This window comes from Gorilla gorilla, chromosome 6, assembly GCF_029281585.2.
Source record: "Gorilla gorilla gorilla isolate KB3781 chromosome 6, NHGRI_mGorGor1-v2.1_pri, whole genome shotgun sequence".
Lineage (NCBI taxonomy): Eukaryota > Metazoa > Chordata > Mammalia > Primates > Hominidae > Gorilla > Gorilla gorilla.
In genome coordinates, this window is record NC_073230.2 from 160,819,489 (window position 1) to 160,836,192 (window position 16,704).

Sequence of the window (16,704 nt, forward strand, 5' to 3'; positions counted from 1 at the left end):
TCTTCACGTTGGTTTTGATTTGTGTTTTCCTAATGACTGATGATGTTTCGCATCTGTTTGTGTGCTTGCTAGCCATTCGTACATCTTCTTAGGAGAACCACGTTATTTTTCACCTATCAAATGAGCAGACATGATTTTAAAATGCTAATAATGTTATGTAATATTATAGAAGCTATTTTAGGTGAAAAATGTGAAGTATAAAACTGTGTGTGCTGCCAATAGTATGAAAACTTATATGTGTTAAAAATGGGACTCTTGTTAGCTCAGTTTTGGTTGAGGCATGAAAATCATAGCTGTAATATTCCAAAGTGAGTCGTTAGACTGACCACGATAAAGATATTTCAAAATAGAGATCTGAGAACCAATGAGATGGCTCAGCCAGATTGAGTCATATTGTTAGAGATTAAAGGAGATTTTTGGAGAAAGCTACTGCTCAAAGCCTGGTGAGAGAGACTTGATATGAATTCAGCACATTCTCAGACATCAATACAATAAAATTGGAAATACATTGGGATTGAGGAGAAGTGAACTAAGGTTAGTTTTTTGCCGAAAATCAAAAGGATAAAAAGACTGTGACCAGCTGTAGAACAAAGGACACTTGCTTTTAGGTTAGTAGCTGTATTTATGGCAGAGTTTGCTTTGGCAGTGTTGGAGAGAGAGCTATAGGGATCATCTTAGTTGGTGTCCGGTAGGACTATCTAGAAGAATGGACAGGCCTCAGCAGAGAAGCTGGAGGCAGAACGCAGGATCTTAAGGAGCTGAGAAGACAGATTGAGTCACCAGAATAGAATGCACTTGCCCAGTTTGTGGGAACTGCTGACAAGAGACCACCAGGGATGAGAAGGGAGGTCCTCAAAATTACTATGCCAGCCACACCCTCAGAGAACTCAGCCCAGAGAGTGCCAAGTCCAGGCAAGAAAGAACTTTCCTGTTCTCTGTACTCCTCCCCTCCCACCCATCATTCCCAACAGCATTGGACAAGTGTTTCAATTTCTCCACCACCTCCCCAACACTTGCTATTGTCTGTCTTTTTCATTCTTGCCGTCCTAGTGGATGTAAAGGGATACCTCATTGTGATTTTTATTAACGTTTTTCTGATGACTAATGGTGTTGAACATCTTTTCCCATGCTCATCAGCCATTTATACGTCTTTGCAAAAATGTCTATTCAAATCTCTTGCGCATTGTAAATCAAGTTATTTGTCTTTTTATTACTAACTTGTAAGAATTATTTATATATTCTCATACAAGTCCTTTAGTATATGTATGATTTGGAAATACTTTCCTTCATTTTGTGGATTTTTTTCTCTTTCTTTGTTTCTTTCTTTTTCTTTTTTCTTTTTCTTTTCTTTTTTTTTTTTTTTTTTTTTTTTGACAGAGTCTTGCTCTGTCACCCAGGCTGGAGTGCAGTGGCATGATCTTGGCTCACTGCAACCTCCGCCTCCTGGGGTCAAGTGATTCTCCTGCCTCAGCCTCCTAAGTAGCTGGGATTACGGGCACCCACCACCACACCTGGCTAATTTTTTTTGTGTTTTTAATAGAGACGGGGTTTTGCTATGTTGGCCAGGCTGGTCTTGAACTCCTGACCTCAGGTGATCCGCCCCCCTCAGCCTCCCAAAGTGCTGGGATTACAGGCATAAGCCACCGCACCAGCCATTTTTTTTTTCATTTTCTCGATTGTGTCTTTTAAGCACAAAAGTTTTTGCTTTTGATGAATTCCAACGTATATATTTTTTCTTATGTCCCCTGTATTTTTGGTGTCATATCTAAGAAACCATTGCCTCACCTAAGGTCATAAATATATGCTTATGTTTCCTTCTGAGTTTTATAATTTTAGCTCTTACCTTAGGTCTGTGACCCATTTGATTTGATTTTTAGTATGATATGAGGTAGGAGTCTAACTTCATTCTTTTGCATGTGGATATTCCGTTGCCTCAGCACGATTTATTGAAAAGACTATACTTTCTCCATTGAATTGTCTTGGCCCTTGTCAAAAATCAATTGACCATAGACACATGGTTTATTTCTGGTTTCTGTGTCTATCCTTACACCAATGGCACACTGTTTTGATTATTATCACTTTGTACTAACCCTTGAAATCAGAAAGCCCTTCAACTTTATTTTTCTTTTTCAAAATTATTTTGGCTAATCTAGGTCCATTGCCTTTTCATATGACTTTTAGGATCAATTTCTTTAAGAAGAGCCAGCTGGGATTGCAATAGGGATTGCACTAAATCTGTAGATTAGTATGGGGGTTATTGCCATATTAAGTCTTCTGATCAAAACATGGGATTTTTTTATACCTTTCTAATGATTTTACACTGGCTACAAGAAAAAGTCTAAACTCTGCTACTTGAAGTTTGGGGTTCCTTCTACATCAAGCCCTGGTGTACTTCAATAATACACTTTCTTTACTTTAACCATGCCAATTATTCCCATGTCCTCTAAGCAGAATAGGTCCCCACTGAAGCTTGAACTCAAAGGCTGAGGTGGGCAGATCACCTGAGGTCGAGAGCTCGAGACCAGCCTGGCCAACATGGTGAAACCCCATCTCTACTAAAAATACAAAAATCAGCCTGGCATGGTGGCATGCACCTGTAATCCCAGCTACTTGGGAGGCTGAGGCAGGAGAATTGCTTGAACCCGGGAGGCGGAGGTTGCAGCGAGCCAATATCATGCCACTGCACTCCAGCCTGGGTGATAGAACAAGACTCCATCTCAAAAAAAAAAAAAAAAAAAAAAAAAAAAAAAAAACTTGAGCTCAAGAGCAAAAGTCGTGATGCATGTCTGCATCCCATGCACCAAACTCAATGCCTAAGAAGGTGTCCTTTCAGTAAAAATTTGCTAAATTTAAGCTGATCAGTCAAGACCAAGCTAAAATCATTTTTTAAAATGGAAAACCAGTTCAGTTCCACCTGCTCCTTTAGAATTCTCCCCGAAAGCACTCTCTAACCCACAATTACTGGCTTCCTCTCAACATCTATGGCACACGATGTTGCATATTTTTGTACATAATAATGTATTTCTTGTTTCCTTCCAATGAAAATGAAAGCACTGTAAGAGCCAAACACATAGTAAATGCTCAAGAAATATTCATCACATTGAACTTTGATTTGGATTGCCATATTTTTTCAGCTATGTGGACTAACACTGCCCTGTTCTTGCCTCCCCAGGGGATGTTCTGGTGTTCCTGGACAGCCACTGTGAGACGAACAGAGTATGACTGGAGCCCCTGCTGCACGCCATTGCCAAGGACCCCAAAATGGTGGTGTGCCCCCTGATAGATGTCATTGATGATAGAACTCTGGAGTATAAACCCTCTCCTCTTGTAAGGGGAACTTTTGACTGGAACCTACAATTTAAATGGGATAATGTTTTCTCTTATGAGATGGATGGACCAGAAGGACCTACTAAACCAATCCGGTGAGATTTCTTCTGGTTTTGGAAAAATATAGCATATGTGTATTGAGACCCAGGGGGAAAAAGCCTCCAGAGATTATTCTTTCAAGTTCTTGGGCTTAATCAAAATGTTCTGTTACTTGTTTCTAGAAGTCTTTAATACAGTAATAGAATTATTGTCAATAGAATCACTTAGGACTCAATATATAACATGATACGGCATTTATCTTCATATCATCTATAACTCTTTGATTCTCTGGTACTGAACACAATCCTATATGGATTCAATCATGACTTTCAGGAGCAATATTTCATTTGACTAAAAGCTCAAGTCAAACAGACCTGGTTTGAAGGAGAGACTCCATGATTTGTTAGCAGTTTAGGGCTGCCATGTACAGTTGCACCACCTGTGCACTGCACATCTCCAGGAGATACTGTTCACACAAAGACCACAAGGTCAATGGCATGTCTGGAATTGTACATTAAGATGGCCCTCAGTTGGCACAATTACCTCTCTCAACTTCAATGTCGTCCTCATCTGTTAAACAGTGATAGTAATAATTAACACGTTTCTTAGCATCGTTGAGGGGATTAAATGAGCCAATGCATGTAAAACACATAGCATAAGGCTTGACACAGAGGAAGTGACCTGATCAATATCAACATTAGATACAGTAATGTCACAGACTTTGGAACAAAGAGGAACAAAGGTGTACTTTATTGTAATAAAATGTAATATGTAGAAATCTCAACTTAATAAAAATAAACAGCATTAATCTTTTGAGTTATCTCAAAACGATTTTAAATAAAGTTACTTTTAGTAAGAAATAGCTATGGTGTTCCAATTACACAAACTTGGTTTATAATTTTTGTAATATTTCCATATCTCACATATGAAACATTTTTAGGCTCTAATGTAAAAATAACTGATATTCAACAGGGAAACTGTATTCCTAATATTTATTTGCTAAATGGTAAAATGTTTAGAATTCTAATACACTGCTCGTGTGTATATACATTGGATCATCCTTTTTGAAAACAATTTGGCAATGCAAATTAAGAATCTTATAAATATCCTCATTCTTTGATACAGGTAATCCACTTACTTGAATTTATTTGAAGAGAGTCAGAAATAAGCACGGAGATGTATATAGTGTGTCAATATTTATATTAATAAAAAACTGAAAACAACATAAATAGTCAATACTATTGAAATGGGTAAAAAATAAAGTATATTCATTTTTATGGACTATCACATAATCATTAAAGTTAAGTTTTCAAGGGCTAATTAACTAGAAAGAAAACTTCTCACATGTTAAATTAAAAAATCAAACCATAAAAAATGTTCTGTCAGTATACCTTTGTGTGATTAAATATGTACATATTATATGTAATATACATTATACATGTTACATATATAATTGTATGTTACATTAAAATATATAATAATATGTATAAGAAAACATAAGTTATTTTTTAAAGGTTAAAAGAAAAAATAAATTTTATTTTATTATTTTATTGATTTATTATTATTTGTATAAATATAAGGGGTACAAGTGCAATTTTGTTATATGGCTATATTGCCTAGTGGTAAAGTCTGGACTTTTCAAGTATCCACCACTCAAACAATGTACACCAGACCCATTAAGTCACTTCTCATCATCCATTGCCCTCCTGTCACCACCCTTCTGTCTCCAATGCCTGTCAGTCCACACTCTATGTCCATGTGTATACATTATTTAGCTCCCACTTATAAATGAGAACATGTGTGTTTCTCTTTCTGCTTCTGAATTGTTTCACTTAAGATAATGGCCTCCAGTTCCATCCATGTTGCTGCCAAAGACATAATTTCATTCTTTTTCATGGCTGAATAGTATTCCATTGTGTATATATACCACATTTTCTTTATCCAGTCTTCCACTGAGGGACACTTTAGTTGATCCCATGACTTTACAGTTGTGAATAGTGCTGTGATAAACATACAATGGCAGATATCTTTTTGACACAAATGATTTCTTTCCCTTTGGGAAGATACCCAATAGTGAGAATGCTGGATTGAATGGTAGTTCTACTTTTAGTTCATTGAGAAATCTCTGTATTGTTTTCCACAGCAGTTGTACTAATTTACATTCCTACCAACATTGTGCAAGCATTCCCTTTTCTCCTCATCCTCGCCAGCATCTGTTACATATTAGTCATGGTATTAATTAGCATTCATATCTGAAGATACATTTTTCCCTTAGTTCTAATGACGACCAAAAAAGCTAGGTGCAATGAGTTTTGGAAAACTTACACACACACACAAGAAGCAAAATCATGCCTAGGGCTTAAGCCAATGATAACTCAAGACCTCCCCAGCTCCCTGACATGCAGGCATCACCATGACCAAGGATCATGCCCTTTTCCCCCAGCCACCTGCCCTTTTCTAAGGGCAGAGCAAGGCCCTTTCACTTTCTCCCTGCTGTCTCAGACCACAGCTGACTCCAACGTTTTTGGCCTGCCCACCAGATGGACGGAATTGCCGTGCCCTGAGATGAGAAATACCATGGGTGGAGCAGGTTTTTGGCAGGAAGATTCTCTTTGGGGCATATTTGAGATGTCTATTTGGCATTCAAGTGGGGATGTGAAGTAGGTAGTTGGATGCAGTTGGATACATGAGTCTCTTATGAGATGGATGGGCCAGAAGGACCTACTAAACCAATCTGGTGAGATTTCTTCTGGTTTTGGAAAAATATAGCATATGTGTATTGAGACCCAGGGGGAAAAAGCCTCCAGAGATTATTCTTTCAAGTTCTTGGGCTTAATCAAAATGTTCTGTTACTTGTTTCTAGAAGTCTTTAATACAGTAATAGAATTATTGTCAATAGAATCACTTAGGACTCAATATATAACATGATATGACATTTATCTTCATATCATCTATAACTCTTTGATTCTCTGGTACTGAACACAATCCTATATGGATTCAATCATGAGTCTGGAGTTTTGAGAGAGGTCAGGGCTGGAGGCATCCTTTGGGAGTCATGGATAGGATGGATGAGAATCACTATGTGGGTGAGTGGAGAAGCGTAGAGGACCAGCCCTGAGCCCTGGGTGCTTTGACATTGACAGTTGAGAGGAGGAGAGGAACTGGCAAAGGAGATGGGAAGGAGCAACCAGGGAGGGAGGAGAAGGACCAGGAAATCTGGTTCCCTGGAGGCCCAGGGAGGCATGTGTGTCCAAGAGAAGGGTGTGGCCAGCAGCATCCAACACAGTGGCTGGATCAGCGAGAGAAGGACTGGAAATGAGCATTGAACTAAACCATGAGAAGGTCATGAACAAGTCTTAATTGTGAATGGCGGGAGGCGAAGCCTGATGGAAGGGAGTTTAAGGGAATTAGAGATAGTGATGGACAAATCTTTCTAAGGCTTTAATACGAAAGAGAGAAAAGGGGACATAACTGACAGGAAGTGGGGTCAAAATAAGGCGGTTTTAATTTTGTAATTGGCAGAGATAACAGCATGACTGGATTCTGATAGGAATGTTCCTATCTGGTACACTCGGCAATGTGTGTCACGTCTGGTGCAGTAGGCACCCCACACCCGACCCATAAGCAAATCTGTTAGCTCCGTCTCCAAAATATACCAGGAATTCAACCGCATCTTACTACCTACATTGCTGCATTCTTATCCGGGATCCCATTATTTTTCTCTGCAGCCCCTCTAATTGGTCTCCCTACCCTTTCCCCTACACATGGGTCTTGGTTTGTGTGTTGAGTGACTCATATCCCTAAAACATAGGTGCTCAATAGATACTTTTTTGAACAAATGAATGTAAACTTGTGAATATTTTTCTTTTTCTTTTTTTTTTGGCGGGGGGGACAGATTCTCACTCTGTTGCCCAGGCTGGAGTGCAGTGGTGCGATCTCAGCTCACTGCAGCCTCCCAGGTTCAAGCGATTCTCATGCCACAGTGTCCTGGGTAGCTGGGATTACAGGCGCGGGCAACTACATCTGGCTAATTTTTGTATTTTTTGTAGAGATGGGGTTTCACCATGTTGGCCAGGCTGGTCTTGAACTCCTGACCTCAAATGATCCACCAGCCTCAGCCTCCCAAGTGTTGGGATTACAGGTGTGAGCCACCACACCCAGCTGTGACTATTTTCAAACTACTTAGTTTGGTATTATTTGGCCCTACTATTGGTGGACAAAACAAGATGCTTCTTAATATTATGGTTTGTCCAGAAGTAAATATTACAATTCACCTAATGTCTTTAGAAAGGGAGAGCTCTGAGCCCTGCTACCCAGTTCAATTGTCATCCTCATAGGAAAGTTATATTCCAAATATCATTTTCCTTCTCATTAGGAAAACATTTAGAATATATCGCATACATATTTTGGTGAGAACTAAGTAAAAGTTATTGCCTACTTTTGTTGTGGTTTTTAGTAATTTTATATACTTAAATGTATAATAAGATAATTTTAGTATTAATGTTTTCTCTCTCTTTTTTTTTTTTTTTTTTGAGACAGAGTCTTGCTCTGTCGTCCCAGGCTGGAGTGCAGTGGCATGATCTCGGCTCACTGCAACCTCTGCCTCCCAGGTACAAGCGATTCTCCTGCCTCAGCCTCCCGAGTAGCTGGGACTACAGGCGCATGCCACCTTGCCTGGCTAATTTTTTGTATTTTTAGTAGAGACGGGGTTTCACTGTGTTAGCCAGGATGGTCTCGATCTCCTGAACTCGTAATGCACCCGCCTCGGCCTCCCAAAGTGCTGGGATTACAGGCGTGAGCTTCCACACCCGGCCTGTTTTCTCATTTTAAACTATAAGTTATTACTAATTTAATATAATTTTGAGGAAACTACAGAATGACTTTCTCTGTGAAATTAATTTCATATTTATGTCCCCTTTCTAGGTCACCTGCAATGTCTGGAGGAATTTTTGCTATACGTCGGCATTATTTTAATGAAATTGGACAGTATGACAAGGATATGGATTTTTGGGGAGGAGAAAATTTGGAACTTTCACTAAGGGTACTTCAGATTTTATTTTTAAAATAGCTATAGAGAGTGAAACCTAACTTTGTCACATACAATGCTGTGGTAATTATGCTCAATTTTCCTATATGAACATCCAGTACCATTCCAGCAGCACATGCAATAAACAATTTATGGGGCTTCTTGTAAAAATGGAAAACATTTAATAAAATATTAGATTCTTGGCCTGGTGTGGTGGCTCATGCCTGTAATCTCAGCACTTTGGGAGGCTGAGGCAAGTGGATTGTTTGAAGCCAGGAGTTCAAGACCAGCCTCAGCAACATAGCAAGACCCCCATCTCTACTTTTTTTTTTTATGAGATGTGGTCTCGCTATGTTGCCCAAGGTGGTCTTGAACTCCTGGGCTCAAGTAATCCTCCCATCTCGGCCTCCCAAAGCACTGAGATTACAGGTGTGAGCTACTGTGCCTAGACCCTACTTCTTAAAATAAATATATTTAATTTAATTTAAAAATATTAGGTTCTTATACCATATGTTTTGTTATTTCTGATGTATGGTATATCAAATTAATATAATATTTTAAATCTATTATCTTTATTGTCTCAGTAGTTGTGTTTTTTCCAATTTTTTCTGTTTTGGATTTTATTTTCTCTCTCTTTTCCTTCCTTCTTTTGGCCAGTTATTTGTTCACTTTTAAAGATCCCAAGCAGACTTCTTTCATAATGCTTCAGATACTTGATTATGCATATAAAAATATCTAGAACAATATAGTTTCCTCCAAGCCTCTATCTGATGGTCCCTCTTAAGCTTGTTGTTTTTGTTGTTTGTTTGTTTATTTTTTTGCTTTGTTTTTTTCATTCTCATGTTCCCTTTGGACCCAGGCATTATTTTATAACGCCCATGCCTTAGGCGCATTCTATTCTGTTTGGTTGATTATTCCTTGTTTTATTATATTGCACTCTAAGAAAATGGCTCAAGGAGTTCACCTCCTTTCAGGATCTAATAACTGTGATCAGTTTTGTGTATTATACAGGCAGAGTTGGAGAGTCAGTATATTCCTTTTTCTGGCCCTACATTCCCTATAGATAGCAAATGACAACTAATTTATTATTCAAGCATTAATTATTCCTACTCCAATATTTCAATGGCGCCTTTCCTGATGGCCTGTCATATCTTTTAAATATACTTGGGTGTCTTTTTATAAAGAAGTATGTAAATTAATAAGTAGCTGAAATACTCTTTTGACACCGGCAGCTGTCTCTAACCACGACAAGTAACCTTGTCTTTCCTGAGAAAAGAATGATCTCTGCACCTGCATACACCTCTTCATTTCTCGTTTACTCCTCATTCCAGTAAATCGATATCCTGGAAGGCCTTCAGCTTTCCGTGACATCATTCCAGGAACTGCCACCAGTTTTGTGGTGATGTCCTTAGTGGATGGCTTTTGATCTTCCATCTATCTGAGGTCATTGCAGCATCTGACACTAAACTGTCTTTTCTGGAAGTTTTCTTGGACGTTAGGACAATATTCCTGGTTTGCCTTCCATTGCTCAGTTGTTCTCAGTTTCCTTTGTAGGAATTTCTGCTGTGGCTTATCTCTTAGACACAGGTGTCCCCAAGGTTTCCATCCTTGTCAGACTTTGCTTCTTACCCCATGTGCTCTTCAGGGCTCAGGCTAGCATCCAGGTCCTCTGCTCCTGTGAAGCCACACTGGTTGTTAACATAACGCAGTCTTTCTGCATCTGGTGTGAAAAAACCTCTACTCTGAGCCAACCAAGTACCTTCCACCTGCAGCCCAACCATAGGTCTACGCTCCCTGGACCATCCCATGTTCCAGTAACTAAGGGAATAGCACTTGGCAGGGCAAGTCTACTCTGATCGCCGAGGGTCTGTGCCACACCCTTGTTGATATTTTTAGTAGGATACTTGCATCAATCCCCATGGCTGTAACTAATACCTGTATCATGATAATATCCAACTCTATAGTTTCAGTTTAGGACTATCTCTTGAGAGTAATATTTAAGCTCAATCTAGCCATCATTTAAGGAGCACTTCCTTTGAGTCAAACTGTGCTGTATGCTGAGCATTGAGAAGAAGACACAGTCTTCATTAATTCATCCATGCAACAATATGTATTGAGTACTGTTATGTATGAAGCACTGTGCTGGGTGCTAAAATACAGTGGCACACAATACGAAAGTGGCTTCTTTTTTTTTTTTGAGACGGAGTCCTGCTCTGTCGCCAGGCTGGAGTGCAGTGGCGCGATCTTGGCTCACTGCAATCTCCGCCTCCCAGGTTCAAGCGATTCTCCTGCCTCAGCCTCCCAAGTAGTTGGGACTACAGACATGCACCACAACACCTGGCTAATTGTTTGTATTTTAGTAGAGATGGGGTTTCACCATGTTGGCCAGGATGGTCTTGATCTTCTGACCTTGTGATCCGCCTGCCTCGGCCTCCCAAAGTGCTGGGATTACAGGCACAAGCCACCGCGTCTGGCCAAAACTGCTTCTAATGTCATGAGTCTTCTATCTATTGAGTAGGGTGAGATTATCAGGTATTTAATTTTATTTTTGGCCCAGGTGCGGTGGCTCACGCCTATAATCCCAGCACTTTGGGAGGCCAAAGTAGGTGGATCTCCGGAGGTCAGGAGTTCAAGACCAGCCTGGCTAATATGGTGAAACCCCGTCTCTCCTAATAATACAAAAATTAGCTGGACATGGTGGTGCACGTCTGTAATCCCAGCTACTCAGGAGGCTGAGGCACGAGAAATCGCTTGAACCTGGGAGGTGGAGGTTACAGTGAGCCGAGATCGTGCCACTGCATTCCAGCCTGGGCGGACAGAGCGAGACTCTGTCTCAAAAAAAAAATTTATTTTTGATAAATGCAATAGAGAAATACAGAGTATTATGGGACCCTCTAAAAGGAGAACCCAGCCTTCTCTTGGGGGATTATGTGTCTTAGATGGCTTCCCTGAAGAACTGACATTTAAGATACATGTAAAGGATAAAATATATTTTATTTAACAAGTTCTTATATCTGACATGCACTGCTCTAAAATCTTACAGATATTAACTCATTTAATCCTCCTAACAAACCTGTAAGGTAAGTACCACCATTATCTCTGACTTCTAGTGGAGAAACCGAGCCACAGAGAGGTTGAGTAACTTGCCCAAATTCACAGAACTAGTAAGCACTCTGCTCCCAACCTGTTGCTTCCTGCCTCATGCTGTCTACTCAACTTCAGGTCTTGAGACCCCACCAGCTCAGTTCCACCCTGTTTCTAAGTCACTTCCATCTGAGGCTGGCAATGTATTGGAAGCCTCCAATGCTCTGAATTTTTTTTAGTTGCCCTGAATTCAGTGCTACTATCACTCGTGGAAAGTGATGGTTCGTGGATGCCCACAAAGCTACAGGTTCACTTCCAGTCTCTGAATGGTTCTCGTAACTGAGCTTCAACATGGCATTTCAATTTTCCTGGCAAAGCAGAGGCTGGCCGCAAACAGCCCCAACAATCTGCAGTCTTGGTTCACCTGATCTCCCCCACACCTGCAGTCCATCCTGCCATCCCCAGATGCTGGCAAGGTGTGCTGATCCAGGAACCGGGGCCTTGCCCTGCACTTGAAAGATTATCCCTAGAGAAGCCCTTTTCTCTGCCTCTCCCCCATGCTGAACCTCTTAGATATCAATGCCAGTTTAGACTCCACCCAAGGTTGCTAACTCTCCTTGGATGCTCTGGTGTGAAAACCAACCATACGTTCTGTAATAGAGAAATAATCAAGCAAATTCTCAAACACCTGCACAAGGGAGCATTAGGCAAGTCACTCAACAGTCTCCTCCTTCTCTGCCTGGAACACTCCAGCACCTCAGTGGGTTACCCTTGGCCCATCTGCTCAGAATTTCTATTCCTAAGAGTTTTAGGATTCAGGCAGTTATTGTCACAGCAGCAGTCAGCTCTTGCCATCATGATGTTATGTAATAAACCACCTCAAAACTGAGTGGTTGAGAACAATAAGCATTTACTTTTTCTTTCATCTGTCCATGGTTGGCCAAAGTGGCTCTGCCTCAGAATACAGGTTGTTGGGCTGGGCTCTAGTCTCTGAATTGGATTCAGATCTGATTATCATTCTAGGAGTAGCAGCGACTCACAGCGTATCCTTCTCATACTGAATGGCAGGAATTCTAAAGTCAAGCCAAACCACACAGCACATTTATACCTCTGCATGCATGATGTGTGCTCACGATCCATTGGCCAAATGTGTCGAACAGAGAAGCCCAAATTCAGTGGGTCAGGGAAACACGCTGTTCCGCAAGATGAGGGACAAGGACTGAGCTGTTTATTGAACAAGATTTCAATCTATCACACCAAGTTTCTGGAATGACCAGCTAAGTGGATGGAGGTCTTATTTACTTGAGTAAATAAAACTGGTGTTAGCCAGTCAGAATGGCTATTACTAAAACGTCAAAACAAACAAACAAACAAACAAAACAAACAAACAAACAGAAGCTGGCGAGGCTGTGGAGAGAAGGGAATGCTATACTCTGCTGTGGGAGTGTAAATTAGTTCAACCATTGTGGAAAGCAGTTGGGAGATTTCTCAAAGAATTTAAAACAGAACTACCATTTAACCCAGCAATCCTATTACTGGGTATATACCCAAAGGAATATACATTGTTCTACCATAAAGACACATGCATGCATATGTTCTCATTGTAGCACTTTCCACAATAACAAAGACATGGAATCAACCCAGATGCCCATCAACAGCAGACTGGGGCCGGGCATGGTGATTCACGCCTCTAATCCGAGCACTTTGGGAGGCCAAGGTGGGCAGATCACTTGAGGTCAGAAGTTCAAGACCAACCTGGCCAACATGGTGAAACCCCATCTCCACCAAAAATACAAAAATGAGCTGGGTTTGGCAGTGTGTACCTGTAATCCCAGCTACTCAGGAGGCTTAGGCATGAGAATCGCTTGAACCTGGATGGTGGGGCATCCAGGCTGGATGACAGAGCAAGACTCAGTCTCAAAAAAACAAAAACCAGTGGACTGGATAAAGAAAATGTGGTACATATACACCATGGAATGTTACACAGCCATTTAAAAATAATAAAATCATGTCCTTTGCAGCAGTGGATGGAGCTGGAGGTCATTATCCTAAGCAAATTAACACAGGAACGGAAGACTAAATACTGCATGTTCTCATTTACAAGTGAGAGCTAAACATTGTACATGGACACAAAGCAGGGAACAACAGATACTGGGGCCTTCCTGAGGGCGGACTGTGGGAGGAGGGTGAGGATAAAAAACTACCTATTGAGTGCGATGCTCATTACCTGGGTGATGAAATGACCTGTGCTCTAAACCCCCAGACACGCATTTTACCCATGTAACACACCTGCACATGTACCCTTGAACTGAGAACAAAAGTTGGAAAGAAAAAAAAAAACTGGTGTTAGGAGGAAAATGCTCCTTCATGTATCAGCTAGCTTTTGCTGTATAACAAACTATCCCAAAACACAGTGCCTTAAAGCAACAAGCAATGGTTATTTCTCATAATCCATTGTATCGCTAAAGTGGTTCTTCTAGGCTTAGCCAGAATAGCTGAGTTGTGTTGGTGTGAGAGCTACTCACGGAGTGGTTAGAGTAATTAAACAAAAGAGTTATGGCAAGTGTACTGTAAGATGAGAAATCAGGTGCACGAGATTTATATCATAAGCACGTTCTTTGGGGTATTATTTTTAATAATAAAAATCAGAAGCTACCAAAGTGTCCAAACAACATAAGACTTCAAAAATAATTTCACACGACATCAAATGAAAAAAAATCAAGTTATCTTAATGTTTATGTCTACGTGAGTTTACATATATACCTGGGTTAATATTGACTCACTCGGAATGTTAGGACAAGAAGTGAATTATGTTTTCTTCTGTGTGCTTTCCTGCATTTGCCAAATTTTCAATGGTTATATTTTACTTTTGTGTAGTAAAATTAATAGCTATTAAAAGTGAGCAACATAAGGAGTTTTAGGTATTAAAAAAGATGAATAATTGAATTCAGTCATGATCAGCATTTCTCTTGTTTCTTGCCTACATCCAGCAATTCCTGTAGGTAATTATGAGAGAGGCAGAACCCCTTCATCTTCATTGCTGGCTCTCAGTCAGGCTTTCTAAATTTGAACCTTGTACTCTACTGTCTAACTTCTGTGTCATTGGGAAAACTTCTTAACCAATCTATGTGTTAGTTTCCTCATCTGTAAAATGGGAATAATCACAGAATCTGAATTATAAGGCTGTTGTGAGAATTAAATAAGAAACTTAATTAGCCATTATTATGGGTTTTTGTTGTTGTTGTTTTTTGTTTTTGAGATGGAGTGTCGCTATATTGCCCAGGCTGGAGTGCAGTGGCACGATCTCGGCTCACAACCTCCGCCTCCTGGGTTCAAGCAATTCTCCTGCCTCAGCCTCCCAAGTAGCTGGGATTACAGGCATGTGCCACCACGCCCGGCTAATTTTTGTATTTTTAGTAGAGACAGGGTTTCACCACATTGGCCAGGCTGGTCTCAAACTCCCTTCCTTAGGTGATCTGACTGCCTTGGCCTCCCAAAATGCTGGGATTACAGGCATGAGCCACCGCACCTGGCCATTATATTGGTTTAAAAGCAGTTGCCTGTTAGCAGTAATAATGCATTCATATGTTTTTTGTTCTTCTTATGCCTAGATCTGGATGTGTGGAGGCCAACTCTTTATAATCCCCTGCTCTTGAGTAGGACATATCAGTAAGAAACAAACTGGAAAACCTTCTATAATCATCAGTGCTATGACACATAACTACCTAAGACTGGTGCACGTTTGGCTGGATGAATATAAGGTGGGGAACACATCCTTGACTTGGAAAATGCATGCGAGGCTGGAGCAGGACTTGTTCTGAGGAAGCCTGCTGCTGCCTTTCCAGATCCAGCGTTTGTTCTGGAGGTCATTATCCTAAGCAAATTAACACAGGAATGGAAAACCACATACTGCATGTTCTCATTTACAAGTGAGAGCTAAACATTATACATGGACACAAAGCAGGGAACAACAGATACTGGGGCCTTCTTGAGGGTGGACTGTGGGAGGAGGGTGAGGATAAAAAACTACCTATTGATAGTTGTTCTTTTCTCTGTTTTTCTTCAATACAGCACCCCTCTAACCCCTCATCAATCCATCCCCAACCCTATCCTCAGTTCATCCTAAGCTGCTACTCTTACATCTCATTATTTTTGTTTTAATTTCTGGGAAAACTCAAGTCTCTCAGAAGTAAATCAATCAACATGAGCAGTCTTTTTTATGGAGGTGCTGGATCTATTCCCTCCGTTCCCACCTCCAGGGAATTGCCCCACACCTGAAGCAAACAGCTTCTCCTTGCCCCATCCCCACGTGCAACTCTTTTTTTTTTTTTTTTTTTTTTTTGAGATGGAGTCTTGCTCTGTCGCCCAGGCTGGAGTGCAGTGGCGCGATCTCAGCTCACTGCAACCTCTGCCTCTCGGATTCAAGCGATCCTCCTGCCTCAGCCTCTGGAGTAGCTGGGACTACAGGCACATACCATCAGGCCTGGCTAATTTTTGTATTTTTAGTAGAGACAGGGTTTCACTGTGTTGGCCAGGCTGGTCTCAATCTCTTGACCTCATGATCCACCCACCTCGGCCTTCCAAAGTGCTGGGATTTATAAGAGTGAGCCACTGTACCCGGCCCACGTGCAACTCTTGAGATTCTTTTTCTTCCCCGCTGATTTCCCAAGCGATGTGGATGCTGCTGGTCTTGAGACCATGTGAGAACTTCCACTACCACTTTTCGACCAACAGCCAAAGATTTCTGTATCAAAACTATACCCTATCATCTGTGCATTTCCCCAGGAGTTAAGTACCTTGCCAGGACTTACAAGGGTGCATGTCCATCCAGAAGCTATGTGTAAATAGATACAAAAACCCCAGCAAAATCTCATTTCAGACGAACAAATAGAAATGTGTAAGAATCTCTCTGACAGTGTATGTCCTGGTCTTCATCTTATGTTTCTCTAACTGAAAAAAAACACACTTTAATTATGAAGGTAATAATGCTCCATTTCTTTTGTAATTAGAGAAATGTGAACTAAAACTTCAAAGAGCTATTTCAACACCACCACTTAGATTAGCAGAATTTTAAAAGTCTGACAGGCCTGGCTGGGCACAGTGGCTCATGTCTCTAATCTAAGCACTTGGGAGGCCGAGGCAGGCAGATTACCTGAGGTTGGGAGTTCAAGACCAGCCTGACCAACATGGAGAAACGCCATCTCTACTAAAAATACAAAATTAGCCGG

General features: G+C 40.8%; 1 protein-coding gene across 1 annotated transcript in view; it reads left to right on the top strand.

The window, feature by feature from the left end:
- The window catches only part of GALNTL5 (polypeptide N-acetylgalactosaminyltransferase like 5), a 60,734-nt gene that overhangs the window by 40,362 nt on the left and 3,668 nt on the right, over nt 1-16,704 (top strand). Inside the window, 3 exon segments of the mRNA XM_055392451.2 lie at nt 3,173-3,422; nt 8,290-8,407; nt 15,088-15,237. Coding sequence (XP_055248426.1) covers nt 3,173-3,422; nt 8,290-8,407; nt 15,088-15,237 — 518 coding nt within the window.